The sequence below is a fragment of the Loxodonta africana genome, chromosome 10, assembly GCF_030014295.1.
Source record: "Loxodonta africana isolate mLoxAfr1 chromosome 10, mLoxAfr1.hap2, whole genome shotgun sequence".
Taxonomy (NCBI): Eukaryota; Metazoa; Chordata; class Mammalia; order Proboscidea; family Elephantidae; genus Loxodonta; species Loxodonta africana.
Genome location: NC_087351.1, coordinates 13688308 through 13707471, shown reverse-complemented (window position 1 = coordinate 13707471; position 19164 = coordinate 13688308). Strand labels below are relative to the sequence as shown.

General features: G+C 55.5%; 1 protein-coding gene across 18 annotated transcripts in view; it reads right to left on the bottom strand.

Annotated features, from left to right (window-relative positions):
* SPTBN5 (spectrin beta, non-erythrocytic 5) overlaps positions 1-19164 on the bottom strand; it is a 64345-nt gene that overhangs the window by 27859 nt on the left and 17322 nt on the right. For 17 of the 18 annotated variants that reach the window (XR_010323108.1, XR_010323109.1, XR_010323110.1 and 14 more), the window contains exons 13-34: positions 18412-18544; positions 17159-17295; positions 16924-17070; positions 16111-16263; positions 15664-15794; positions 15198-15443; positions 14023-14310; positions 12685-12925; positions 12381-12520; positions 12064-12163; positions 6942-7112; positions 6334-6507; positions 5660-5874; positions 5019-5205; positions 4593-4793; positions 4215-4331; positions 2738-2895; positions 2226-2358; positions 1795-1940; positions 747-861; positions 537-647; positions 91-270 (exon numbers count right to left, since the gene is read on the bottom strand). Coding sequence is in view for 15 of the 18 variants with exons in the window: in XM_064292124.1 (XP_064148194.1) it covers positions 91-270; positions 537-647; positions 747-861; positions 1795-1940; positions 2226-2358; positions 2738-2895; positions 4215-4331; positions 4593-4793; positions 5019-5205; positions 5660-5874; positions 6334-6507; positions 6942-7112; positions 12064-12163; positions 12381-12520; positions 12685-12925; positions 14023-14310; positions 15198-15443; positions 15664-15794; positions 16111-16263; positions 16924-17070; positions 17159-17295; positions 18412-18544 (3624 nt within the window). In the remaining 3 variants the exon portion in view is untranslated. The remainder of the gene's footprint in view (positions 1-90; positions 271-536; positions 648-746; positions 862-1794; positions 1941-2225; positions 2359-2737; positions 2896-4214; positions 4332-4592; positions 4794-5018; positions 5206-5659; positions 5875-6333; positions 6508-6941; positions 7113-12063; positions 12164-12380; positions 12521-12684; positions 12926-14022; positions 14311-15197; positions 15444-15663; positions 15795-16110; positions 16264-16923; positions 17071-17158; positions 17296-18411; positions 18545-19164) is intronic. The other variant, XM_064292125.1, reaches the window with a different exon arrangement.

Genomic DNA, 19164 nt, shown 5'->3' with positions numbered 1-19164 from the left:
ACACACATACATACATGCATGCATACCCAGAGGCGCACACATACATACACACAGGCATACACAAGCCTCCTGAGGGGAAGGAGCCCTCACCGCTGTGTGGAAGCGGGCCAGGAGGCATGCCTGCTCCAGCTGGGCCCTGCGCTGTTGCATGCGCACCCGCAGGGCCTCCCAGGCCTGCAGCACAGCCTGCTGCCTCCGCCACACAGCATTGGCCTGAGGCCCAGGATACAGCTTCTGCACGCTGCCTGCAGTCTCTAGTAGCTCCTGCAGCTGGGGGTCAGAGTAGGAGACAGGGAGGGAAAGGTGGTGTCCTCCCTGAGGTGGAGGAGCCTGACCATCCCACAGACATGTTCCGTGCACGGGTACCTGAGCCCAGCGGGGAAACCTGTCCTTGGGCCATGCCTGGCTGTGCACAATGGGCCCAACTGGAGACCCCAAGGAGATGTGGGAAATCCAGAGGAAGTGAGGAACAGATGGGCCAGGCCTGAGGGGGCCTGCAGGGCCCAAGTGGGAGAGGCCACCAGACCTGGTCTTACCTGCCGCTCGGTGCCTGTGAGTTCACACTCCAGCCCCTCATGTCTCCTCAGCTGGGCCTCAGCCCCACGCAGGTCCTGGGACACACCATCTGGGAGGCTCATGGCTTTCTCCTGAGGAGCGGAGGTGACCCAGGTATCAGGAGGTAAGGGCCAGGCTCTGAGCCTGGGGTGGCTCCATTTCTAGAATCCCCTCCCTCCCCTGGCTCACACCTGGATCTGGGCGAGCACTCTCGACAGATCTCTGTGAACTCCGAGGGAGATCTCGGCATCTCTGAGCAGGAGGCCTTGGGCCTGGGTCAGCTCCCACAGCTCCGACCAGGCAGCCCTGCCCCAGGAGTGGGGAAGGCCAGCAGGAAGTCAGCGCTGAGCGGCTCTAATTCCTCCAGACTCCGCCTGCTCAGCCCTCCTCCTGCCTAGGTTGTCTGAAGGTCCTGAAGGGCTACTCCCCTCCCTAAACCTGTCCCCTGCCTTTGGGCCTGCCTGCGAACTGTCCTCCCGGGAGCCTGTCTTTCTGTCTTTCCTGGGAATTTGCCCCTTGCTACTTTTTTTTTACTGCTGTAGGGTCGCTATGAACCGGAATCGACTTGACGGCAGTGGGTTTGGCTTTGGTGTTTTCTGGTGCTACAAAGTGCAGCACTTCGCTGATATCTATGCTTTATGATATTCCTTACAGCTTGTGTGTCTGCTGCTCAATATTCCAATTAGATTGGAGTCAGACTCCAAACACTTCAAAGGTAGAGGCCGCATCTCTCCCTTTCTCGTTCACCCAGCAAACTTCCACTGAGCTCCTGTGACTTATGCCAGGCCAGGCTCTGTGCTGGGGACTATGAATAAATTGTGATCTGGCCTCAAAGCTCACAGTCCGGGGTGGAGTCATGCAGCTTGGAGGGTAGCTGGGGATGTGGGATGCCAAGGACTGTGATATGTGTAAGCCTGTTAGCTGTGGGGAAGCTCTTAGGAGGGACACTGGCCCCAGCCCAGGCAGGCTTCTCCTACCAGTCCTGGGAGCCAGTGGTTGGGAAAAGTGCCCCTGAGGTGTTGGCTTTTGGGCTGGGCTCTTTGATCTGCAAACCCAGCTTCACCTCCCTTCACAGGCCATAGCCACCTGGGGCCGGCTCAGCATCCCTGGAACGAGCCCCTCTCCTGATATCTCGTGTGGTCCTTGGAGCCTGTCCACCCTCTCTTAACACCCCAGAAATTGCCTTCCCAGCACCTTCCCTCACACCCATGCCCCTGGCCTGGCCCTCTGGGCACCCACTGTAGGTCCTGCTGCTTCTGACGGACCCTGGGGGCAGCACTGGGCCCAGCCTCCAGCAGACTCTCTGCTAGCTGCTGGCAGGCGGCCACCCGTTGACCACCCATCTCCACTTGGCGCTGAAATGTTGCAAACTTGGTCCGGAGGTGCTGAGAAGAAGAGAGGAATGCGTGATGGGGTGGCCCTCAGCTGGGGAGACGGCAACCAGTCAGGGACGTGAGAAGCTTCAGCGAGTGACTGGGCAAGGTAGGGCTGGACAGCCATGGCACCTGGCCACTCCACTCAGAAGGGGGACGCAGGAGGCCCAAGCTTGTCCTCAGCCAGGACTGATGACAACCACCACCCCTTTCTCCATACAACCCAGCCCAGGCTAGCCTCCTCTGCCCTCATCATTCTGCCTCAGGGCTTCCTCCTTGCCCCAGCCCTTTCCTCACCAGGACGTGTTCGTAGTCCTCTCCGGGGCTTTCTTCTCTGGCCACTTGCTTCTGGCTAGTGAGCCAGCTCTGCAAGTCCTCGGCTTCCTTCATAAACTCATGCAGCTTCAAGGTCCCCTCCAGCTCCTGGTCCCTGTGGTGACAGCTGTTAGTTTGTCCACACTTTGGGGGTAACTGGCCCAGTTACCTGAAGGATGAGGTTATTCATGGTCTCTGCCCAAGACTGCAGCTCTGGATTCAGGGAGAAGTAGACAAAAAGGTGTGTGCAGGGGCTGGTGAGGGGTATGGATGTGGGGAAGGGACAGATGACTGGAGCTGGGGGACCTGAGCTCCTGCCCAGCAGGCTCTTGTTCAAGAGTTTATGGAAAGAGGCGTGCAACACACAGCAGGGACTCATCCTTCTGACACATCTATACGGGCCTGGGTTCTTCTCAAGTGAGGGACCCATGAGGGGAAGAGCCAACCCCAGCCAGGTTCCCAGTACCCACTGATGAGATTGTAATGGCCCTCACCGTGTGGCTGCCAACACCTGCAGTGCCTGCAGCTGCTTCCAGAGCCTCTCCTGCCTCAAGCCCAGCTGCTCAGGGGCCTCAGGGCCAGTGAGAGTCTGGGCCCTCTGGTCAAGCTCCTCCATGAAGCTCCAATAAAGAGTCAGTTCCTGCTGTAGGGCCTGCCAATACACAAGGACCCATGCCTGGCTCAGGCTGGGTGACTGTCATTCATCTATCCATCTGCCCACACATACACTCACCCATCATCCATCTACCCAGCCACCCACCCATTTACCCTCCACTTATCTGCCCACACATACACTCACCCATCATCTGTCTACCCACCCGCCCACCCACCCATTTACCCCCCACTTATCTGCTTTTTTTTATCTGCCCACACATACACTTGCCCATCATCCATCTACCCACCCGCCCACTCATCCATTCACCCGCCCACTCATCCACCTATTGATATACTCACCCTTCCATCCACACATTGATTCACCCATCAATTCATTGATGCATCCACCCACCCACCCACCCACCTATCCATCCATTCTACCCACTGATACATCCATCCATCCATCCATCCATCCAATAACCAGTATCAGTGGAGCACTTACTGCCCCTATAAAGACATGGTCTGTGCTCTCAGGGGGCTCAGTATTTATCAGGGAACAGTGAGTGGTGGGTAATCTGGGCCAAGGAAGGAAGGGAACAGGAGGCATTCAACTGGATCCCAATATCAAAGTGTAAAAGATGGATAGCATTAATTAAGCTGCCCAGTAATGCCTGGGACAGTGGAGCTCCATGAGGGGATGGCCCTTTAGGAATGACTCAGTGAAAGTCTTCAGACCCAGAACCCACTGAAACACTGACCACTAGCACCATGCTGAAAAATGCCCAGACAAGAGGACACTTCACTGAAAACAGGAAGCAGAGCTGTTGTGTGGTCCAGGCTTTGTATCCTGTGTAGTTCTGAGAGCCAATTCCAAGGACAAGGAGGGTGAGTTCCAGGCCTCCCTTCCTTTAATCAGGGGATGCTATGGGAGGAGGTGGGTTTCAGGAAGGGTGTTTGGTTAACTCAAAGGCTGCTGTTCAAAACCTAGGGGGCTAAGAAGAAATCTGTGGAAGATGTGGAGACAGCTAGAGAAGGTGACTCCAAGAGGGCAAAAGAGTGGGGTGGGGAGAGGAAACAAGAAGAGAAGACAGGGAAATGCAGAGGCCACAGGGAGAGGCCAGGATAGTAAAGAGACTAAAGAAGGGAGAACGGTATCGTACAGCAAGCACAGTGCCTGGGGTTGCCTCTGAAGAAGGGAACGCTGTGGGTGAGGGGGGGGAGGCTGCAGGATGTGGGTGGGGGATGGGGCTGGGGCTGGCTGGGTCTTCAGGAAGAAAGAGCAGGGCTCTGTGCCTCCTTAGGACTGTGACAATTCCTTTCCTCGTGGCCCCTGATCACTCAAGTCCAGACAGAGTAGGGAGGCTCAGGGTGTGGTACCTGGTGCTTCTTAATGAGACTGAAGGTGGCAGCCTCGTCTCTGCCATATTCCTGACTGCTCACCAGTGGCCACTTCTCCTCCACCCAGACCTCCAGCTCTGACACGTCCAGAAAATACTGCGAAGAGTGGTTCCGAGTCACCTTGGCGATCTTAGGCAGGATCCCCATCAATCATACCCTGGGGACAGCACACCGCCACTCTCCAACAGCCAGCACAAAGGGGCTCCTGGGCCCAGGTGGGGGCCAACTGGCTCCTGCCCCTGAGTTTGTGCCACTGCTATGGCCCACCTGTCTGAAAGTTCCAGGTCCACAGACCGCTTACCCACAGAGCCCATCCCAACGTTTGCCACTTCCCCTGGCCCCATGTCTTCATCCTACCTGCCGGGACGCAACAGCCTGCTGTAGGCACTGGGCCCATGCCGCACACGCCTGCTCCAGCTCTGCCCAGCGCCCTTCCAGCTTCTGGCATTGCTCCCTGATGTTCTGGGCATGGGGGTGCCCCGAGGTGGCGAGGCTCTGTCCAGAGCCTAGCACCTGCTGCACCTGTCCCCGATGGCCTTTCACCACAGCCTGCAACTCCTGACACAGCAGAGTAAGACACCTTGTGCCACAGGGTGCCCGGCCCAGAGCCATGGGTGTGTCTCCAGACTCCAGTCATGGCAAAAACCCCAGGCCCAGAGTAGCTGGGGGCAGAAACTTGGAAATCAGGACAACCAGAGAAAGAGGCTTAGAGGCCAGGGTGCCCTGAGAAGAGGCAGAGAGAATGGGATGTCAGACATCCTGGGAAAAAGAGGGGGCTCTTACCTTGTGCTTGTGGCAAAGGTGCTGGGTATCATCTGGGCACTTGGTGTAGTTGGTGGAGCTGGCACTGGGCATGTGCTCGGCCACCCAGGTGAGCTCCAGGTTGCTCAGGTGGTAGAATTGGTGCAGCTCAACCAAAGCCTGCAGCTGCAGGTGCCACGTGGCCAGGCGCCCATGCAGGGACTCCAGCCTGGGTGGAGAGTGACAAGATGGTAGCGCTTGAGAACTGGGTAAGGACCAGGCCCTCAATTCTTTCCTTAGCCCACCAGGGACCTCTGAGGCGCAAGGTGGGAGAACTGAGGAAACGCTTCATCTGATGAGGAGGCGGATGGAGAGCCCACGGCTCCACCTCACTGCCCAGATCACCTGCCTGGCTTCAGACTGCAGGGCACCCCGTTCAGGATGCCTAACTGCGGTCTCTGGCCCTCCTACCCCAGGAATGACTCTGCTCACAGGGAACGAGGTTTGGGCAACCTGAGGTCCTACAGATGCCACCCTCCTGTGCTCACTGGGTCAAACCACCCTCAAATTCACACAGCGCAAAAAAAAAAAAAAAATTTTTTTTAAGGGACACACAGTAGGGTGAAAAAAAAAGGGGGGAGTGAAGATGGGGCAAAATGGCCAGTGGAGGGACAGGGGCCCACCTCTGGAGGTACTCCTGGGGCTCCTCCAGGAAGCTCTGGAAATTGAGCACATGGTGGGCCTGGGAACTGAGGGCAGCCATCTTGCTGGCCAGAGCCTGGCTCTCGCCCTTCAGTTTGCGGTGCTGTTTCTGCAGCTCCCGGCTTGGGCGCAGGTCCTGCTCCATTCCTGCACCCTGCAGGGCCCCTTCTAGCTGCTCCAGCTTCTCTTCGGCTTCCTGGGAAGGGATGCAGGAGGCTGCATGAAGCTGTCTGTATAGAGGACGGCATGTGCGCCTCCTGGGCTCTGCCTGTCCACCCAGCCAGAGGCCACAGCATCTGTTGGAGCCATGAGCACGTCAGATTCGCTTATTGGAGGCCTCTGTCCCTGCATTGTCAACCCACGATCAGTAATACCCAAACCTTCTCCCAGAGCCTCATGAACACCCCAACTCCCTTGTGCTTCTTCCTCCCCAGCTGACCATGCCCTGGGCACGTAGGAGACAGTCCTGCAACTGTCTACTGTTGGGTAAAGCCACGTTCAGCTTGTTGTAGTGCAGGGACCACCAAGCACTGCAGGCTTCACAGGGCACTGCAGAGTTAGCAGCCCACCCAGACCCTTCCCCTTCCTTCCTGCTCCCACCCCGCCCCAGCCCAGCCTCAGTCTCCCTCCTTCGCCCTGCACCCCCTCAGCTGACCTGCAGCAGCTCCAGGAGCTGCTCCTGCTGTCTGGCCTGCCGGAGCTTGTCCCCACGCTCAGCTATCTTGCAGTTCAATTCCTCCCATTTGCGGCTCAGGCCCCGAAGCCTGGCCTGCACGTCCTCCTGGGCATCCTGAGCGTGGAGCCCACTGCTCAACAGTTCTCTCCCAGCCTGCAGTGGAGACAACGGCCCAGGGCGGCTGGCTGAGCTGCTGGCAGAGGTGGGGGGTGGCTGGCTACAAGCTGCATTCCACAGGCTTTCTGGGCTCAGGCAGTTCAATGTGGCCCTGGTCTGTGGGCAGAGGCAGAGGGCTTTCCTCTGAGCCCTGCAAGTACAGCAGGGAACAGCTTGGTCCTGGTGGAGGTGGCAGTCTCTGGAACTTGTCCTGGAGAGTTGGGGGAAGGATGACAGCAGCTCTCAGGGCTGGCTTGGGTGCCAAGGCAAGAGCACGCCCAGCTGAATGAAGGAGGTAGTGGGGGATCCTAACTCCACAGTAGCTGGGGGTCATTCTCCTTCAGGGAATGTGGATCCTAAAGACGTGCAGTGCGGTTTTGTTGGGAATTTGAAGACAAGCTGGCCCTGCATCCTCTGTCCAGCGTACCCACCTGCTGCAGGTCCTCCAGGTGCCTGTGGGTGGCCAGCAGCTCTCTCTCAGCTGCTTCATGCCACCTGAGTTTCCGCAGGATATTCCTGGGCTCTGGGGCAGGCTCATCTGCTGCCATCAGCTCCTTCTCCTCCATCCACAGCATCAGCTCTGCCACGCCCTGCTTCCATTCCTGCCCACAAACAGGAGTGTTATGGACTGAACTGTGTCCCCCCAAAACGTGTGTAAGCTTGCCTAGGCCATGATTCCCAGGTCTTCCATTTTTGTGATCTGATGTAATTATCCTATGTGTTGTAAATCCTAACCTCTATGATGTTAACAGGCAGGGGTAGAGGCAGTTATGTTAATAAGGTAGGACACAATCTATAGGATTAGGTTGTATCTTGAGTCAATCTCTTTTGAGATATAAAAGGGAGAAGCGAGCAGAGATGAGAGGAACCTCAGTACCAACAAGAAAGAAGAGCTGGGAGTGGAGCATGTCCTTTGGACCCAGGGTCCCTGCACTGAGAAGCTCCTAGACCAGGGGAAGTTTGATGACAAGGACTTTTGCCTAAAACCTACAGAGAGAGAAAGCCTTCCCCTAGAGCTGGAACCCTCAATTTGGACTTCTACCCGCCTAAACTTTGAGAGAATAAAATTCTGTTTGCTCAAGCCATCCACTTGTGGTATTTCTGTTATAGCCGCGCTAGATGACTAAGACAGGGAGAGAGCGGGCTTCACAGCTTGGGAGCAAGGCTGGTGTAGGGAGCTCTAAGGAAAGGGTCTCTGGGACACCCATGGGGAAGAACAGGGCCCAGAGCCAATCCTGGGGTCCAGGAGAGGTAGGGCCTGAGGTTTTCGTTGTTGTTGTTAGGTGCCGTCGAGTTTGTTCCGACTCATAGTGACCCTATGCACAACAGAACGAAACACTGCCCGGTCCTGATCCATCCTTGCAATCGTTGTTATACTTGAGCTCATTGTTGCAGCCACTGCGTCAATCCACCTCATTGAGGGTCTTCCTCTTTTCTGCTGACCCTTTACTCTGCCGAGCATGATGTCCTTCTCCAGGGACTGAGCCCTCCTGACAATATGTCCAAGGTATGTAAGATGCAGTCTCGCCATCCTTGCTTCTAAGGAGCATTCTGGTTGTACTTCTTCTAAGATAGGTTTGTTCATTCTTTTGGCAGTCCATGGTATATTCAATATTCTTCACCAACACCACAATTCAAAGGCATCAACTCTTCTTCAGTCTTCCTTATTCATTGTCCAGGTTTCACATGCATATGATGTGATTGAAAATACCATGGCTTGGGTCAGGCGCACCTTAGTCTTCAAGGTGACATCTCTGCTCTTCAACACTTTGAAGAGGTCCTTTGCAGCAGATTTACCCAATGCAATGTGTCTTTTGATTTCTTGACTGCTGCTTCCATGGTGTTGATTGTGGATCCAAGTAAAATGAAATTCTTGACAACTTCAACCTTTTCTCCATTTATCATGATGTTGCTCATTGGTCCAGTTGTGAGGATTTTTGTTTTCTTTACATTAAGATGCAATCCATACTGAAGGCTGTGGTCTTTGATCTTCATTAGTAAATGCTTCTCTTCACTTTCAGCAAGCAAGGTTGTGTCATTTGCATAACGCAGATTGTCAATGAGTCTTCCTCCAATCCTGATGCCCCGTTCTTCTTCATACAGTCCAGCTTCTCGTATTATTTGCTCAGCATACAGACTGAATAGGTATGGTGAAAGAATACAAGCCTGATACACACCTTCCCTGACTTTAAACCAATCAGTATCCCCTTGTTCTGTCCAAATAACTGCCTCTTGATCTATGTAAAGGTTCCTCAAGAGCACAGTTAAGTGTTCTGGAATTCCCATTCTTCTCAATGTTATCCATAATTTGTTATGATCCACACAGTTGAATGCCTTTGCATAGTCAATAAAACACAAGTAAACATCCTTCTGGTGCTCTCTGCTTTCAGCCAGGATCCATCTGAGATCAGCAGTGATATCCCCGGTTCCACATCCTCTTCTGAAACTGGCCTGAATTTCTGGCAGTTCCCTGTCGATATACTGCTGCAGCCGTTTTTGAATGATCTTCAGCAAAATTTTGCATGCATGTGATATTTATGATTAAAAAAATTGTTCTATAATGTCCACATTCAGTTGGATCACCTTTCTTGGGAATAGGCATAAATATGGATCTCTTCCAGTCAGTTGGCCAGTAAGCTGTTTTCCATATTTCTTGGCATAGACAAGTGAGGACCTCCAGCGCTTCATCTGTTTGTTGAAACATCTCAATTGATACTCCATCAATTCCTGAAGCCTTGTTTTTTGCAATGCCTTCAGAGCAGTTTGGACTTCTTCCTTCAGTAACATCGGTTCCTGATCATATGCCACCTCTTGAAATGGTTGAACATTGACTAATTCTTTTTGGTATAATGACTCTGCGTATTCCTTCCATCTTCTTTTCATGCTTCCTGCGTCGTTTAATATTTTCACCACAGAGTCCTTCACTGTTGCAACTCGAGGCTTGAATTTTTTCTCCAGTTCTTTCAGCTTGAGAAACACTGAGTGTGTTCTTCCCTTTTGGTTTTCCATCTCCAGCTCTTTGCACATGTCATTATAATACTTTACTTTGTCTTCTTGAGAGGCCCTTTGAAATCTTCTGTTCAGTTCTTTTACTTCATCAATTCTTCCTTTTGCTTTAGCTGCTTGACGTTCGAGAGCAAGTTTCAGAGTCTCCTCCGACATACATCTTGGTCTTTTCTTTCTTTCCTGTCTTTTCAATGACCTCTTGCTTTCTTCATGGATCATGTCCTTGATGTCATTCTACAACTCGTCTGGTCTTCGGTCACTAGTGTTGAATGCGTCAAATCTATTCTTCAGATGGTCTCTAAATTCAGGTGGGATGTACTCAAGGTCACATTTTGGCTCTCGTGGCCTTGCTCTGATTTTCTTCAGTTTCAGCTTGAACTTGCATATGAGCAATTGATGGTCGTTCCACAGTCGGCCCCTGGCCTTGTTCTGACTGATGATATTGAGCTTTTCCATCGTCTCTTTCCACAGATATAGTCAATTTGATTTTTGTGTGTTCCATCTGGCGAGGTCCATGTGTACAGTCGTTGTTTATGTTGGTGAAAGAAGGTATTTGCAATGAAGAAGTCCTTGGTCTTGCAAAATTCTATCATTCGATCTCTGGCATTGTTTCTATCATCAAGGCCATAGTTTCCAACTATTGATCCTTCTTCTTTGTTTCCAACTTTCGCGTTCCAATCGCCAGTAATTATCAATGCATCTTGATTGCATTGATAAAAATTTCAGACTGCAGCAGCTGATAAAAATCTTCTATTTTTTCATCTTTGGCCCTAGTGGTTGGTACGTAAATTTGAATAATAGTTGTATTAACTGGTCTTCCTTGTAGGCGTATGGATATTATCCTATCACTGACAGCGTTGTACTTCAGGGTAGATCTTGAAACGTTCTTTTTGATGATGAATGCAACACCATTCCTCTTCAAGCTGTCATTCCCACCGTAGTAGACTATATGATTATCCAATTCAAAATGGCCAATACCAGTCCATTTTAGCTCACTAATGCCAAGGATATCGATGTTTATGCATTTCATTTCATTTTCTGCCAGTTTGTCATACTGTGGGGGCTTGTGTGTTGCTGTGATGCTGGAAGCTATGCCACCAGTATTCAGATACCAGCAGGGTCACCCATGGAGGACAGGTTTCAGCTGAGCTTCCAGACTAAGACAAACTAGGACGAAGGACCCGATGGTCTACTTCTGAAAGGCATTAGCCAGTGAAAGCCTTATGAATAGCAGTGGAACATTGTCTGGTATAGGCAGCTCTGGGGAAGAGCTGCCTCCTCAAAGTAGAGTCGACTTTAATGATGTAGATGGAGTAAAGCTTTCGGGACCTTCATTCACTGATGTGGCATGACTCAAAATGTGAAGAAACAGCTGCAAACAGCCATTTAATAATCAGAACCTGGCACGTACGAAGTATGAATCTAGGAAAATTGGAAATCGTCAAAAATGAAATGGGCCTGAGATTACTTCTCCCCAAATGGGGAGGAGAAAACTGAGAAGATTGGGAAGGAAAATGTCTGATGGAAAACAGTAGAAGGAGGCCCCAGGAGTTGGGTTGGGGCCTCACGGTGCCCTGTGCCAGAGATGAGGAGCACCTGGTTGGGTCCCCACTACTCCAGCCACTTCAGGTCTGGTATTGGCCATATTGCTCCAAACAGGCTCAAGCTGTGTGAGCCTGTGGGCTGGCCCAGCTCTGAGCACCTATAAGGGACTGAACAAACATCGAATAGAGCCAAGGTCTGCACCTGGTGCCCATGCAAGAGTCTAAGGGCATCCAAAAACGATAGAGATGAGGGCATAACTTGACAAGGGAGAGTGTGGGCTTATTCAAGAAGCCTGGACTTTAGCCCCAGCCCTGCCTCTGAGAGTGGAGGGCCCACCATCTCAGTTTTCCTCTTCTGGAAAATTCAGGGCCATAATGCCTACTTCAAAAGTTGTTCTACACAACAGAGAACCCCTGAGGGAGCAGGACAGCAGTGGGATGCAGACCCCAAATTCTCATAAGACCAGACTTAATGGTCTGACTGAGACTGGAAGGACCCTGGTGCTCATGGCCCCCAGACCTTCTATTGGCCCAGGACAGGAACCATTCCCGAAGCCAACTCTTCAGACATGGATTGGACTGGACAATGGGTTGGAGAGGGATGCTGGTGAGGAGTGAACTTCTGGGATCAGGTGGACACTTGAGACTATATTGGCATCTCCTGCCTGGCGGAGAGATGAGAGGGTGGAGAGGGTCAGAAGCTGGCGAAAAGGACACGAAAACAGAGAGTAGAGGGAGAGGGCAGGCTGTCTCATTAGGGGGAGAGTAATTGGGAGTGTGTAGCAAGGTGTATATAGGTTTTTGTGTGAGAGACTGACTTGATTTGTAAACTTTCACTTAAAGCACAATAAAAATTAAAAAAAAAAAGTTGTTCTAACCATGACGACATAATGTATGGAAAGTACTTTGTAAGCTGCACAGCGCGCCATATCGTTTCCCTGTCGCTACGGCAGCAGTGGCATCCTCTTTGTGAGGCCTCATGTGCCTGGGCCAGGCCTCTCACCTGGAGCTGGAGGGAAGCCAGCAGCTGCCTCCTCCTCTGCTCACTCCTCTCCCGGACCCTAGTCCACTGTGCCCGGACACTCTGCAGCCGCTCTCTGACCCTGAGGGCAGGAGGAGGTGGGGGATGTGGATGAGGGCTCCACTCTGCCCAAGGCTCAGCCCAAAGGATGGGCCGACCCAGCCCAAGGTATGCCCTCTGCTCTTCTTCTGCCCACCCATGTCCCTGGGTCAGGGGGCTCCCGCCAGCCTCGGGGCAACAGTCTGCACAGGCTAACAGAGACAGGGAGGCAGGCGCTGTCCAGACTGGCCCAGACTCACGTGTGTGCTGAAGGGTGCTGGCTCTGGATCAGCTTTTCGCCATGTGCCTGCAGAGCCTCTGCCCGAGGGCCCAGGCTGCCCAGGAGCCACTCAAACTCCTGGTGTCGCTGCAGCAGGCTCTGGGCCTCTGCCACGTTCTCCTGGGGTGCAGAGGCCTAGGTCATCCTGGGAGGATGGGGGTCAGCACCATCTCACCCACTGCAGCCCCAGGGCCCCCTCCTTGGCCTGGCTTTTGGACCCCAGGAGATGAGCTCCCTCCAGTGTTGGGGGAGCAACACCCCAGCTCCCATCCCTGGTTCCATACCCCGAGGCGGTCCAGATGCAGCAAGGCCTCACGGTTGGCACAGGCAGCGGTGAAACCGGCTGCTTCCCGGCCAAACCTCTGCAGCTCCAGCGCCTCCTGCAGTTGCTGTTGTCGCTGCCCCCAGGCAGCCCTCAGCTCACCGCTTTGCTGGCCCAGAAGCCCCAGAGCACTGGCCACCTCCTGGGAGCCTGGGGAGTTCAAGGCCACCACATGCTGGCCCTGAGCCTCCAGCTGCTGCAGCCTGTCCAGGACAGCAGGTAGAAGGTCAAACCTCCAGCTCTACTTGCCACCCTTCTTCCCCTTGCCTCCATGCTTCCTTTCTCTTGGAGCTCTGATGTGAGGGCACTGGCAGGAGGGGTCTGAGGTTGGCTAGCCCAGTTGGCTTACTCATCCCGTGGGATAGCTGTGGCTGCCACTAAGGAGGCACTGAGGATACAGGTCCAGTCCCGAGCTTAGGACTTAGGTGCACAATCATTCCCAGGCTCCCTGCATGTCATAGCCCTTGTTCTAGTGGGCTGTCCTGCAAACATGGACTGCTGGTGGCCAATGTCCCGCCAAGTGACCATGGCTGAGCCAGCACAATTCAGTAAGTGAAAAATCACTCAGGCCACAGGCCTGCCTGCAGGACCACTGCTAGCCCATATAGAGCCTTTGAGCAATTAGAAAAAGTGCTCCTTCTTTCATCCTGGCAGAGCAAAATCCGCAGGCACCCAGCTTGGGGACAGCTAACACCTTTGTGTGAATTTGAAAAAAGGCTCCACTTGCTTGAGGTAGAGACAGCTCTGACCTGGGTGGCAGGGTCTGGCGAGCAAAGGATAGGAAGGTTTTCAGTGTCCACTGGACCACCAGTCAGCCTCCCCCAGGTGGGGCACAGCCTGCAGGCCGCACGCGGTGCCCTGCTGGCCTGATGGGCACATCATCCCTGCATGAGGAGAGGCCTTGCCAGGCTGAGGAGCTGTGTAGCTGAGTCCCAGGGTGAGTCCTGAGCCATTTGACTCCAGCCAGGGCCCAGGGGGGTCTGGTTACCCAGAGTGCCCGGGGAGGCTAGGCCACCCTCACTGAATGCAAGCTTCCAGGCTCGCCTGAACTGGGTCTGGCCAGACCCAGGATGGACAGAACCTCCCAGACAGCTCAGACTAGGCCCTGGGTCCCTTCCTGAAGTATGCAGAATTCCCGATCCAGCCCTAGGTTGCACCCTGCCTCCTCGTGAATCTGCCTCAAGCATCACGTAGGACACCTGCCTGCCACTCCCCTGCGTGGCCACGCTGCTTCCTGCCGCTCCCTCTCTGGGTCTGTTGTGTGGCCTGAAGCGTGGCCTGCCCGCCCTCCCATCCTAACCTCTCCTGCCACAGGCGGATCTGCTCCAGCAGGTCCTGGTGCTCCATCAGCAGCCGCTGGGCCAAGGCCACATCCACCACCTCCTTCTTGCTGTGCAGCCGAGCCTGGATTCCCTCTGCCCACAGCAGCAGTTGCCGGCTTTCCTTCAGGAAGCTGTGTCGGGCCTGCGCCTCAGCCTGGGCCTGGGCCTGACGGGCAGCCTGCCCCTGTGCTTGCTGCAGCAGCCCCCGCAGCATCTCCACCTGTTCTCGCAGGGGCTGGCTCTCTGCGGGGCCCGACGCCTCCACCCTGGGGGACAGGGCCACAGCAGTCAGTGCCCCGCCTCCCCTGGACCCAGTGCCCCAGGCACAGCTCTTCTGCCGGGACCCGGTACCCCAGGCACAGCTCTTCTGCCCAGACCCGGTACCCCAGGCACAGCTCTTCTGCCGGGACCCGCTACCCCAGGCACAGCTCTTCTGCCCGGACCCGGTGCCCCAGGCACAGCTCTTCTGCCCGGACCCGCTGCCCCAGGCACAGCTCTTCTGCCCGGACCCGCTGCCCCAGGCACAGCTCTTCTGCCCGGACCCGGTACCCCAGGCACAGCTCTTCTGCCCGGACCCGGTACCCCAGGCACAGCTCTTCTGCCCGGACCCGCTGCCCCAGGCACAGCTCTCCTGCCGGGACCCGGTACCCCAGGCACAGCTCTTCTGCCGGGACCCGGTACCCCAGGCACAGCTCTTCTGCCCGGACCCGGTGCCCCAGGCACAGCTCTTCTGCCCGGACCCGGTGCCCCAGGCACAGCTCTTCTGCCCGGACCCGGTGCCCCAGGCACTGCTCTTCTGCCCGGACCCGGTGCCCCAGGCACAGCTCTTCTGCCCGGACCCGGTGTCCCAGGCACAGCTCTTCTGCCCGGACCCGCTACCCCAGGCACAGCTCTTCTGCCCGGACCCGGTGTCCCAGGCACAGCTCTTCTGCTGGGACCCGGTGCCCCAGGGAAAGCGGTGACAACTCTGAACTCCCACCTCACGTTGACCTTGGGCAGCAGGAACATGTGACTTCCTTTCACCTGAGCAATTTCCCACCGGTTTCCCCCAGCCTTTCCGAGAGCACACCCTCCCACTTCCTGCCCCCTCCCCTTCCCATAGCCCTGCTCATTCTGCCTTCACTGTCCCCCAGTGCAACCCCGCCATGCCCACCTGTACTTCATGGCCATGCTCTGCAGGTGGCGGATCCTCCCCTCCAGCACTAGCATCTCCTGCTGGGCCATTTGTAGGACACGCAGGCTGCCCTCTGACCTCCCCGGTTCCAGGCCTTCCAGCCGGAGTATCACGTCCTGCAGCCGGGCCTGGGTGGAGCCACACTCCTGCAGAAGGCCACACACATCTGCCATGCCTGCTAGCTCCACCTCCTTCTCCTTTGTCAGGGCCTCCAGCTGTCTCCACCTGGGCAGAGGGCACAGGGCATGTCTCCATCACAGGGAAGCCTCCCATCCATCTCGGGCCTTGGCCACATAGCAGAAGCTGCCAGGCTGGCCACCCCCAGGCCCTCTCCTCCCTATCTCTGACACGCCAGCCTCTCCACTAGCATCTGGGGGCAGGTGAGCAGGCACCCAGGCCTGGCGTCCACCTGCCCCACCACCCTGCACTGCCTCCTCACTCTCACCTCCGGCTCAGTTCCTCCTGCTGTTGCTGGACCTGTGCAGAGTCCCCGGGATACATCTGCTTCAGGTGCTCAGCAGAGCTGCTGACCTCAGCCCAGCGGCCCTTTCCTGCAGCCAGGGTGGTGAGGAAGTTCTGGAGAAAAGGAAGACCCCGGCCTTTGAGGGATTCACTCTTCCCATACTCCCCTCAAGGGTACAATTGACCCCCGCCACGCTCTCTGCCACAGAGTGGCTCAAGCTGCGTCCTTCTGGAAGAATGGAGGTCCGAGGCCTCAAAGCTCCAGGCCAGCGTCCTTGTCCCCCTTCTCCAGACAGACCATAGTTCCCATGGAGAACTGAGGCACAGGAGTGAGTTGCAGGAAGGCAGGAAAGGGGGAGAGGGACAGGAATCAGGAGGGGGAGCAGGGCCGAGTGTCCAAGACTCCCCCGGGGTTCTGAAGAAACTGCACCTCATATTTGAGCTGCGCTACCACCAAGTTGTTGGCCTGGGGCCTCAGTGTTCGGAACAGCCCTCTCTGGTCCTCCAGCCAGGACAGGAGATCTTCACAGGAGCTATAGAAGCCAAACAAGGCCACTGCCTCCTCCAGCTGGGCCCTGCGGTGCTGAGAAGTGGCAAACCAGGGGCAGGGTGAGGGCCAGCACCCCCCCAGGGTGCTCAGAGCAGGTTGAGGGGTCCCGCCCCACCAGCAGAGCCCAGGTCCAGGGCCATAGGTGGTCCTGTCCCTCCACGGAGCCCTGTGCCCTCTGTCAGGACCTTCTGGGGCAAGGGGGGCGGGAGCTGGCAAGAATGCAGGGTCGTGGTGAAAGACAGAGGCTGCCCTCACCCCACCCTGCTCTGCTCAAAGCCTGTCAGTGCCGCCACTGCTCTGGGGGAAAATCCACACCTCCTGTGGGACTTGGCTCTGCCTGGTGAACCCCCTGCTTCTTCTCTAGCCACTGCCTCCCTGGCCACTGTGCTCCAGGTAGTCTGGCCTTCAGTTCCCCCACTGGACCTCCTTCCTGCCTTTGCATGGCCACTCCCTCCTCCTATTCCTCCTCGCCTTACTGCCCTCTGCTTCTTGCTGTTCAAGCCTCAGCTTAAACATCCTTTCCTCAGCGATGCCTTCCCTGGCCCCCCCAGGCTGACCCATCGCACCCACATCCGCCCAGTGACTTGTCTGGCAGCCCCTCCACCATGATGTAAGTTCCTTGGGGGCGCTCATGGCATAGGGTCTAGCACAGAGCAGGTGCTCAAGGAACACTTCCTGAAGACAGGGCGTCACCTCTGCCAGGGCCCGGAGGCCCTCATAGTCCTGCCTCAGGCGGTCCTGTGTCTGGAGTATGGTGTTGGGGTCAAAGTCAGGGTCAGATGTGCTCCAGGCCCCCTGGTTCCTTGGGCCTTCTCCCAGAGGGATCAGGGAAGATGTTGCCTATGCAGACAGAGGGCAGTGTGTCCAGAGGGGGTATCCACCAGCCCAAGAAGAGGAAGCTATAGCAGGGTGGGGCCTGCAGTCATACCTGGGGCTCCTGCTCCACACCAAAGCTGAGGGCCACCTTGGCCTGGCAGACCTCCTGGTCCTTCAGCTCCCAGGTGTCAGGGCCCTTCTGGCGTCCTGGCTCCAGCGCCTCTCCTGGGAGCCAGGTGAAGTGCGCCCCTGTGGGAGCGCAGGCTCTGGGAGCTGCTCGGGTTACACCCTCTTCTCCACCCAACAGCTCTTCAGTAGAGGGCTAGATGATTTACTGCTTACTGCTTCCCTGGGCCTGGCCTTGTGCCAGGAGCCTGGGGTGGGGGGGTGGCTAAAGGAGAAGGACGAGGGCAGGGCCTTCCCACCTAGGGGCTTACGATTCCTCACAGACCCGGAGCAATTGGGACAGGACCCAGGACTGTCCAAAGACAAGCAAATGTGCGCGGTGCTCTGGGGGAGAAGGCCAGGACAGTCTGGGGCAGTAGGAACGGTTTCAAGGACAAGAAGCAGCAGCATTATCAGAAGAGGCAGGCAGAGGACAGGGAAGCCCAGGCTGGGCTCCTCCCTTCCTCCCTCACTCTGTACCTCTGCCCCCAGGCAAGTATCAGACAGCAGCCTCTGCCCAGGCTGCCTGGACTTGGGCTGAAGGGACTGGAGAAAAGAAAATTGTTGTTGTTAGTTGCTGTCGATTCAATTCCAACTCATGGTGACCCCACGTGTGCAGACTAGAACTGCTCCATGGGGTTTTAAGGACTGGAGACCTTTCAAAAGCAGAGTACCAGGCCTGTCTTCCAAGGCACCTCTGGCTGGGTTTGAACTGCAAACCTTTCAGCTAGTAGTCAAACACTTAACCGTTTGCACCACCCAGGTTCTCCAGAGGAGAAAAGCAAAAGGCAAGGGAAAAAAATTGGAAAGGGAGAGGGAACAAAGTAAAGCACGGAGCAGGAGAAGGAAGACTCAGAAAATTCTGGGCTGGAAGAAGACTGCCTATGCCACCACGTCAGCTACCCCATGTCTGGTGCGAAACCACCTCCTCCTGTGGCTGTCTGGTGACAGGAACTCACTCCTGTGTAGCTCCAAGCCCCTCCTCCTCCTGAGCCCCAATTGGCCTCCCCTTAGTCCTCAGATGCCCTAGAGAGCCACACAGAATAAGCACAGACTAAACCCCTCGCTCATGACACCCTGTTGAGGCTCCAACATGGGTTCTTCACAAGTTACCAGAGACATCCTGGAGACAACAGTGTCCCCCTTATAGAAAGGGGGGGGGTGTGAGCTCTCTCAGGAGCGATACCCCAGCTCTCTTACCTTTGTAGGTGATGTGTGCCTGGACCTGGGGCCATGGGTGCTGGCTGCCTGGTGCTGCCAAGATTTGGGTCCCACCCTGGGGTCGCCCACTCTTGTCCCCATCAATCCTGCTCCAACCTTCTGGGGACTTCCCCTGTGTGGAGGCGGTGGAGATGTCTTCACTCAGTGGCCAAAATGACTCCTCGCCCCCAGCAGAGAGGGCCCCTCTCCACCCCTACCCAGAATTGCTGGGCAAAGCAAGGGACTGGAAGTGCCAGGGGCCAGGCTAACACCCTAGCAATCCAGCACCGGCTGAGCAATAGAGGACCCAAAAGGAGGATGAGTAGTCTCTCATTCATTTAAACAATTCAAGCTGGAGAAACAGAGCCCGGGCACACACCAGGAAGACAGTATCAGTCTGATAACAAAAGCACAACGTGTCACTAACACCCGTGCTCCGAGTTAAACACCACAGATACATGGGGGGGAGGGTAGGAACAGCCTTGGGCCCGGTGTGGGAGGCACCTCCACCAGGTATAATGGCAGCTCCTCGGGCAGTAATTTGGCCTCCCTGAGCCTTGTTCAATGAGTTGGAATCAAGTTGACAGCAACGGGTTTGGTTTTTTTGCCTTGGTTAGTTCATCTGTAAAGTGAGGGTGTTGGAGCAGACAGTTGCTAACATACTATGAATCAGATTTTAAAAAATCATTAATTATGTCATCCAGGGAATAAATACAAAGGAAAAAGTGGAGAGATCAGTCTAGGCTAAATTAA